Source organism: Dipodomys ordii, unplaced genomic scaffold (genome assembly GCF_000151885.1).
Source record: "Dipodomys ordii isolate 6190 unplaced genomic scaffold, Dord_2.0 Scaffold54, whole genome shotgun sequence".
In the NCBI taxonomy this organism is placed as follows: Eukaryota; Metazoa; Chordata; class Mammalia; order Rodentia; family Heteromyidae; genus Dipodomys; species Dipodomys ordii.
Genome location: NW_012267270.1, coordinates 171,275 through 179,476, shown reverse-complemented (window position 1 = coordinate 179,476; position 8,202 = coordinate 171,275). Strand labels below are relative to the sequence as shown.

Sequence of the window (8,202 nt, the reverse complement as noted above, 5' to 3'; positions counted from 1 at the left end):
AGAACACAGGCGAGCTGGTGAGGAACATTCCAGGAGCTTTATTACACAAAATGTGTGTGGGGGGATAGGGGGCATCTGAAAGTGGGGTCGGGGAGAGACAGAGTTCTGAGCATCGGTCACGAGTTCAAGCGCCCCTCAGCTCAGCGTGGGGGAGGGCAGACCTCGACTTTCTTGGGGCTCCTGGGTCGTCTAGGAAGCAGTTCTTGTGGCCAATCCTAGGTTTTCATCCTTCTCCCTGATGTGAGAGGCAGAGTGGGGGCGGGCAGGGGCAAGAGAATGGGGGGGGGTGGGGTAGAGGCAGGAAGGTACAGCAGCCAGAGGAGGTGGCAGCGAGCGGAGCTGTCGCAGGAGCCCGGCAGGCCATGTCTCTCCTGGGTGTGGAGGGAGCTGCCGCTGGCACCTGCACGGGCATAGCCACAGGCGAGGGGAAGATTAGTGGGGGTGGGGGGGGGTCTTCTGTCCGGCTTTGACCTTCTGTTCCCCCCCCCACCTGGCCGTCACCCTGCTCACATCCCTTCCTACAGCCCAGAGACCATCTCTGTTACAGCCTCCTGCTGAGGCCCCCTCCCAGGGTGTAGCCCTAGACCCTGGGCCTTGGCCTTGCTCATGGCCAGCTCACAGGGGAGGGAATACTGCCCACCACCCTGCCTGTCCCCAGGGCTGGGCCCAGGCCCCAGAAACCACCAGCCATGGGGACGCAGCCCCAGCAGATGCCTCCCGGACCCATCCTGGGGAGAGCCAGCCCGATCACACAGCACTAAGCCTCCTCCATTCCCAAACCAGGCGGCCCCTGGCTCCGCCCAGATGCTATTTGTCAATGTCCTTGCAAACATGGGGCGCCCAGAAGCCAAGGAGGAGGCCTGGGCAGGGCCAGCGAGGCCCGCTGCCCAGAAACCAAGGCAGATTGCTTCTCCAGGACCACCTGGGCCTGGAGGTCTGGGGCATATCCGATTTAGCACAGCTCAGCGGAAACTGCTCCCATCTCACGGCTGGTCTACCTCTGCCCATGCGCCTCAGCTTTCCTGATCCTCTTGGCCGGCATCTCACCACTGGCTGGCCAATGACGGACGCGCCTGTGGTTGGGTTGCCGGCGGCACAGCACCCCTCACGAGTCTGGAGGCAGCCCCTTCTTCCTGCCCACAGCGGCCGCGGCCGCCGGCAGCCAGCCAGGCACAAGCATCTCGCTTGGCGCTCGCCAGTGGGTCTCCTGCCCCCATTCCGTGCGGTGCTGCGGCCTGCCCGGGCCTGTGCACACGGGCGGCCCAGCTTCGAGCTGGGCCAGCAGGGAGGACAAAGACCCTGAAGACACCTGCCCAAGTGGCCTCAGATTCACTCAGGACAAATTCACTCAGGACAATGGTCAGAAGGCACATGGAAGGTTCTAGGGCCAGGGATCCCCCTGCCCCCCCTCAGGCTTAGATGACCACAGGCCCCTCGCCCATGCAGGGAGGGAGAAGCAGCGACCAGCCTGACTGCCCTGTCTGCCCCCTTCCTCCAGCACCAGGATGCTCACCTTGGGCGCCGCAGGGCCCCTGGGGGAAGGCGGCCCAGGCCCTGGAAGACCCCTGGGCCCCCCACCGCCCCTGCCGCCCAAGCCGGGAAAAGACAACCTGCGGCTGCAGAAGCTCCTGAGGAAAGCTGCCCGGAAGAAGATGGCCGGGGCCGCGCCTGCCTCCCCAGGGGCCTTCCGGGCCTCCTTGTCCCCCGTGAGTGAGGCCAGCCACGAGGTGGAGACCACCACCGCACAGGCCCCGGAGGCTCCATGTCCCGTGGAGGCCCCTGGCGCGGTGGCCCCACAGACCCGCCCCCCGCACACGCCCATCATCCCGCAGGTCTCCTCACCCCCGCAGAGGTCCTCCTTCGCCGTCAGCCGGACCCAACAGAGGGCTCTGTCTGCTCACCTCAAGGCCCCGCCGAGGCCCGGAGCCCCCAGCCCTGCCCCAGAGGCAAGCGCCACTCACATCACCCAGGTGCACATCCAGCTGGCCGCATCCCCGCACGCGGGGCCCCCTGAGTCCCCCAGAAGGGCTCTGCATGGGGGGCCCCGTGGCCAGGATGGAGACACAGCCCCACGTGCTCTGGGCACCCAGCCTCTCATCCCAGTCGCTCACATCCGCCCGCTGCCAGCCGGGGCACGGGCGGGCAGCCCCGGGCCAGGGGAGCCCCCGGCGGCTAGGCTGCCGCCCAGCTTCCAGGCCTCAGTGCCCAGAGAGGCCGGTGCCAGGGTGATTGTGCCCATCGCCCCCACCTACCGTTCCCCAGGACCTCCACCTCTCAGCCCAGCCGCCAGGAGCCCCAAAACTGAGAGTCTGGAGGAGCTGACCTCACAGGCGGAGCAAGTGTCCAGTCCCCTGGCCTCGCTCCTGGCCCCGCCCTCCGGCCCCCACCCATGCCCGGTCCCCAAAGTTGCTCCCAAGCCCCGGCTCAGCGGCTGGACACGTCTCAAGAGGCAGTTGATGGAGGAAGCCGAGCAGCCTCCATTCCCAGAGCCTGAGCAGAGCCTGGAGCCCTCACAGCCAGAGCCCAGGGCCCCGGCCGGGCCTCGGCCGCCCGCCTCCCGGGCCTCCAGGATGTGGGACGCGGTGCTATACCAAATGTCAGTGGCTGAATCGCGAAGCTGCACAGCGGGGCCCGGGGCCGGGGACCGGCCCGTGGCCAGCCTCAGCCGCCTGCCCGTCCTGTACCGGCCTCGCTTCAACGCCCGGAAGCTGCAGGAGGCTGCGCGGCCTCCTCCCAAACTCCACCACGTCCTAGAGCTGAGCCCCCAACCCAAGAACTTCAACCGGACTGCGGCCGGCTGGCGGCTGCAGTGAAGGGACCAGGGTGCTCCCCTGGGGCCACGGGTTGTGGGTGGGAAGAAGGGGGTGTGGCCATCACCAGAGGGCGGTGGGCATCATGGGAGCAGGTGGGCATGGGATCGGGGCAGCAGGTGCTGGGTACAGCCTGCCGGTTGGGGGCAGGTCAGGTAGCGGGACCCAAAAGGACCAGTCAGAGAGGTGGACGGGGCAGGGGATGGAGGGGCTGCAGGAGGGCCAGTGAGGAAGGGCAGGATCAGTCCTTGTTGAGGAGCACAGGGGCTTGGGGAGGGCAGAAGGACGTGAGTGTGTCACCCACCCACCCAGCCAGGTCAGCCAGGCTTCGAGTGGCCAGCCTGGCCCTCTCCCTTCGCTGTCAAAGGCTAAGGGACGGATTCATCCCACTAGAGTAAGCTGGGGGATGGCTGGGTCTGAGGATGGATGGGAGCCAGACCCCTGGGTCAGGGTGCAGGGAGAAGGAGACTCGGGAGCGCCCAGGGCGGGGTAGGAGGAGACCGGGCAGGGAGAGGGCTGGTGCGGCCTGGTCGGCTGCCTCCTCTCCCCCCTTCCTGGGCTGCGGCAATAGGACTCGAGGAGGGGACAGAGAGACGGGGGAGGGAAGGTCGGGGCCAGCTACCAGAAGAGCAAGCCAAGGTGGGTTGAGGGGCAGCCGGCAGCTGGGCAAGGCCTTGAAGGGGCCCTGCCGTCCACTCGGTTCTTAGGAGAGGACCTCAGAGGGGCCAGGAGTGGAACACAACAGGGCTCACCGCGGGGAGGATTCAGGGGCAGGCCCACTGCCCCGCCCGAGACAGGATAGCTGTCGAGAGGGAGCCTGGAGGGCAGGCCACTAATAAATACACATCTAACAATGGAGGGGGTGACAATGCTCAATAAGAAGTGTACTCATTACCTTGCTCATGTAACTGTAACCCTCTGTATAGTATCTTTACAATAAAAAATTAAAAAAAATACACATCTAACCATGCGGCATCATTCTCTCTGTCTTCACCAGCAGTAAAACTTTCCGGTAGCCTCAGTGAGGATGGAGGGTCAGGCCTAGGCTCTGGCCTGTGACAGACCCTCGGCCTGCACTCCGCGGGGAGTCCTCCGCCGCCTCCAAGGCCAGCCCCGCAGTGGCCTCTCCTCCTCAGCAGGCCCCGCTAGGCATGCTGGGAGTCCCCCAGGGCGTGGCGGCTGAGTGGCCTGGCCCTGGGAGAAGAGGCAGGACTCTGGGCTGGTTGGAGACCAGGGGCTCCGGTGTGCCCCGGCCCAGGAAGGCCCCTCTGGGTGTGGGCCGTGGCCTTCAGCCCCCAGGGCCCCGCCTCGCACAGGCCCCAGGACACATTTGCAGAAGGCAACTGTGAACAATGATGGAGCCATGTGAACATGCAGGCGATGTGCCGTGCTCTGCTCCTCACCCGACTCACCCACACAGGTGGCCTCCGCAGCCTAGGGCGCCGGACCCTCATCCACAGACACTTTCTCGTACTTTCCATGTCCGGTGGCCACAAACTTGTACCTCTTCCCGGACGGAGTGCTCTGTTGGGGAAGAGGTGGAGTCGGGCTGGTGAGGGCAATCCCCCCGATGTGGGCAGCCCCTCTTTGCCTGCCCCCAGCCTGTGCCGGAATGTGGAGCTCTACCTTGACCGTGGAGGAGGCCTTACAGCCTCCTCTCTGCTCCCAAAGGCTTTTCTTGCTCATATCTCCAGCCACGATATCCTTCAGGAAGGAGAGGTAGAGAGTCTGGCTGTGGCGCTGGAGGCTCTAGGTCCTAGGCCCCTCTCCTCTGCCCGGCTTTGCCTAGACCCCCTCTTGCCTTCCAGTGAGGCCCAGAAGAAGCAGGGCAGGACAGAAGGCCCCTGCCCTTGTCCCCTGACGGCGCTGCCCCCAGCAGGGCCTCCCCGGGCCCTCTGTCCAAAGGGACCTCCTTGGCCGCTGACCTCTCCAGCTTGGCCTTCCCGGACCGGCCCCGCCGGGGGAGCCCCTACCTTACAGGGGGGAGTCTTCGCAGCAGACTGAGTCTGCACCTCTCCAGTCTCCCACAGGTTCTTGGTATTGGCCACGGCCATACTGGGCAGCTCTATGGAGGTCTGGCGGGTCATCTTCGGGGTCCAACCAGCAGACTGCGGAGAACACAGAGCCCCAAGAGAAGTTGAACATGGGTGTGTCCACCAGTGTCCCTCTTTATCCTGGGTGTCCCCTAGAGGGCCTTAATACATGATGGGGGCCTGGTCATTGGGAATAGGGAAGGAAGGACACTGGACATGCTCCGGTGTCCGGGGATGGGTGCAGGGACGCAGGCTAAGGAAGGGAGTTGAGGTCAGATTGAAGGAGGGGTGTGGGGGGTAGAGGGGTGCTGGTTGGATGGGCAGGTGGGGTGGGTGGGGTGGGGGCTAGTGAAGGGGGGGTGTTGGTTGGGTGGAAGGACGCAGGCTGGTGTTGATGAGCTGACACCGGCTGGATAGACCCGTGCTGCGGGATGGGGTTGGCGCGTGAGCAAGGCAGGCGCACGCACCTCAGCGGCCTGGGTGTACTGCTGCAGACGCTCATCAATGGTGGAGATGGGCAGGGCCGGCTGGGTCTTCCTCACGCTGTTGCTGGAGGGAAGAAGAAAGCAGAGCCCCACTCAGGTCTCCCCACCGGGGCCTCCCAGCAGCCCCAGTCCCCCTCCACGCCCTCCACAGTTCCAGCTCTCCACCCTGGGGCGCTGGAATGCTGGAGAGCACACAGACCCACCTCTTCTCGATGGAGCGGCTCAGGGACTCTGTCCGGTCCGCCAGCTGTGGAGGGCGAGCAGAAGTGTGGGTCTTGGGCCGTAGAACGAGATCCATGCTCCGGATCCCCGAGGTCCGAGCTGACCATCCAACCACCCCTGTCCCAATCTCTAAGGGACCATGCTTGGGGAGGCGGGGCGGGGAGGCACACGGCCTCACTTACTTTGATGGAGGGGCTCAGGGGAGGTGAGCTGGGCTCCGCGGTCCCCACTGAGAGTGGAGGGCTGGGGGTCCTGTGCTGTCCACCTGTCTGGTGCTAGAGAGAAGAAAGCCAGACGGTTAGGGTGAGGAACCATCTGTGTTCTGGGAAGAACTCACCCACAGAGTCACCAGCCTCACAGCCCTGCAGAAATGTGTTCTCAGATTGGGAGGGGGAGGGGTGTCCGCATCCCTGGGAGCCCTCACCTCGTCCTCTGCCGCCCCCGGGGGCCCCCCAGCAGCCTCCGGGCTCAGGTGCAGGTCCTCCAGGGGGACGTCAGGTCGGCATGGCCCACTGCTGGCCTCGCTGTCACAGCCACGCTGCCTGGGCCTACGGTGGGAAGGGAAGCCCTCCACATTCTCATCTGTGAACTGGGGTGGGCTTCTGAATCCCTGCTTCTTTGGGGAGGGAGACCCAGCCTCCTCAGAGGCAGCCCCCTCCCCCGACGCTGCAGGCCTAGGCCCGTGGAGAGCAGGGACCGCCGCCCGGGCCCTGCACACAGAGTCGCCCGGGCACCGAGCCTGGACCTCCCTTGTAGCCCCTCTCTGGACAAGGCCGGATTCCAGAGGCCGTCCCTGGCCTCGCTGCCCGGGCTGCCGGCTCCTGCCCTGCTCTGTGGGTGGGCAAGGGGGTCAGGCTGTGGAGGGAGGGCAGGGTCCGCATCAGGACCGAGGGCCGTGGAGGGAGAGGGCCGGGGAAGGGGAAGGGAGGCTGACAGCTGGCCGCCGGGTGTGGCTCTGTATGTGAGTGGGAATGAGCCCGGAGGACAAGACGGTAAATTCTTTCATTTTCCATGATTTCAGACCCCGGGGTGTGCGTGCCAGCCAAGACCCAGACCCACCGCCCACGGTGGGCCAGGGCCTGCGCCAGCAGCTGCCACACAGAGGGGTCATTCAGGCACCCGGGGCCCGGCGGCCCTGCAGGTGTGGGGTGGGGGTGGAAGCCACAGGCCGGGCTCCGCCAGGGAAGAGCAAAAGTGCCCCTGATGTGGGGCCCGAGAGGGAGCTGCGTGGAAGGCAAGGCAGCAAGATGTCCACCCTGGGTGTGTACAGGTCCCCCAGGACACGTGGGGGAAACTGAGCCAGTGCTGGGGAGGAGAGCAGAGGCCCTGAGGCAGGAAGGGCCGAGCGGGCGTGCCTGCTGGCCCGGGGCCTCCGAGGGGCCAGCAGGGGGCTGAATCCGGGAAAGTGGACAGCTCAGCCTTGGGCTCCGGCCCGCTCGAGGCCATGGGGCCCTAGCCCCAATCTTGGAACTGGTGAACATTTGAGGCTGAAACACACACAGGCCTGAAGGAGCCCGCCTTCCCACTCCCCAGGCATGGACCCTGAGCTGGGAGGAGGCGGGGGGAACGGCACCATGCCCAGGCCCCAGCGGGCCTGGGGTCTTCGCCCCCACCCCTGTCAGACAAGCCCAGGCGTCCCCGTGTGTGGGACGCGTGAGGAACTGCAGGCGTACACCTGGTCCACCTCCTGGGGATGGTCAGCGGCCCCGGGGAGGGCCAGGGGCGGAAGGGACACGTACCTTCCTGGCACAACCTGCCTTAGATACGTGCTGCAGCTGTGTGCTGATGTGTTGGGACCCCAGCCCTCCACAGCTGGCCTGGACAGGGCCCCAGGGCCCAGGGAGCCAGGAATGAAGTTTCCTCACCGCCTTCCCCCTCCAGCACACCCAGGACACATCACCGTCTAGCTCTCTTCCTTCCCATCCCTTCCTGCCTCCCTCTCTTCCCCCTCCAAAAGCCTTTAGGGGGTGGGGGGTGGCTAGGAAAGGGAAACAGGGGTCTCGATCACAGCATGGGTGAGGAGCTCAGGACGAGGAGGAGCTCAGCCCGGAGGCCCAGCCTCCAGGCCTCCACCCCACTTGCCTGTCCTCTGCCAGCCCCCTCTCGGGGCTCTCGTTCTGGGGGGCCTCGGCCGCCCAGCGTGGCTGCCACAGCTCTGGCTTCTGGGACCAGTCCCCAAAACCCTCGTCCTCATCCACTTCAGGGCCCGCCGAGGGCTTCCGGCCCAGGCTGGAAGAACAGAAGGTGGTGTGTCAGGCCGCAGCCTGCCCTCCAGGCTGTGGGGACCCGAGCCGCCCCAGAGGGGCTCTCCACGGCTAGGCCCGGTGCCTTCAATCCGTTTAAGACTTGCCCCCTCCTCCCTCACCCTGGCGTCCTAGGGCAGAGGGGGCTTACCCCCCCTCCCAGGGCAGGGCTGTGCGTCTGCACTTAGTGTGAGAACAGGCAGGGCACCCATGTTAGGTGCGGCTCCTCCAGACCAGGGCCGCCAAGGCTGCACCTCCCCCACCCGGCTGGAGCCACATCGACAGAGCTCGGGCTCCCCCTTCAGTCCAGAGCCGTGTCTGCACCAGGCTGGGGCCCCCCAAAACACAGGGCTGCGCTCCCTGCTTCCACAGGGCCCCCCAAAACACAGGGCTGCGCTCCCTGCTTCCA

General features: G+C 65.9%; 1 protein-coding gene across 2 annotated transcripts in view; it reads right to left on the bottom strand.

The window, feature by feature from the left end:
• Positions 1-364: 364 nt before the first annotated feature.
• Positions 365-8,202, bottom strand: part of Lsp1 (lymphocyte-specific protein 1) — a 33,033-nt gene continuing 25,195 nt past the window's right edge. The window contains exons 3-11 of one of the 2 annotated variants that reach the window (XM_013020992.1): positions 7,633-7,779; positions 5,975-6,098; positions 5,733-5,825; positions 5,532-5,575; positions 5,311-5,392; positions 4,784-4,918; positions 4,437-4,514; positions 4,223-4,334; positions 365-400 (exon numbers count right to left, since the gene is read on the bottom strand). In XM_013020992.1, the coding sequence (XP_012876446.1) occupies positions 4,245-4,334; positions 4,437-4,514; positions 4,784-4,918; positions 5,311-5,392; positions 5,532-5,575; positions 5,733-5,825; positions 5,975-6,098; positions 7,633-7,779 (793 nt within the window). In that variant the 3' untranslated portion in view covers positions 365-400; positions 4,223-4,244. The remainder of the gene's footprint in view (positions 401-4,222; positions 4,335-4,436; positions 4,515-4,783; positions 4,919-5,310; positions 5,393-5,531; positions 5,576-5,732; positions 5,826-5,974; positions 6,099-7,632; positions 7,780-8,202) is intronic. The other variant, XM_013020993.1, reaches the window with a different exon arrangement.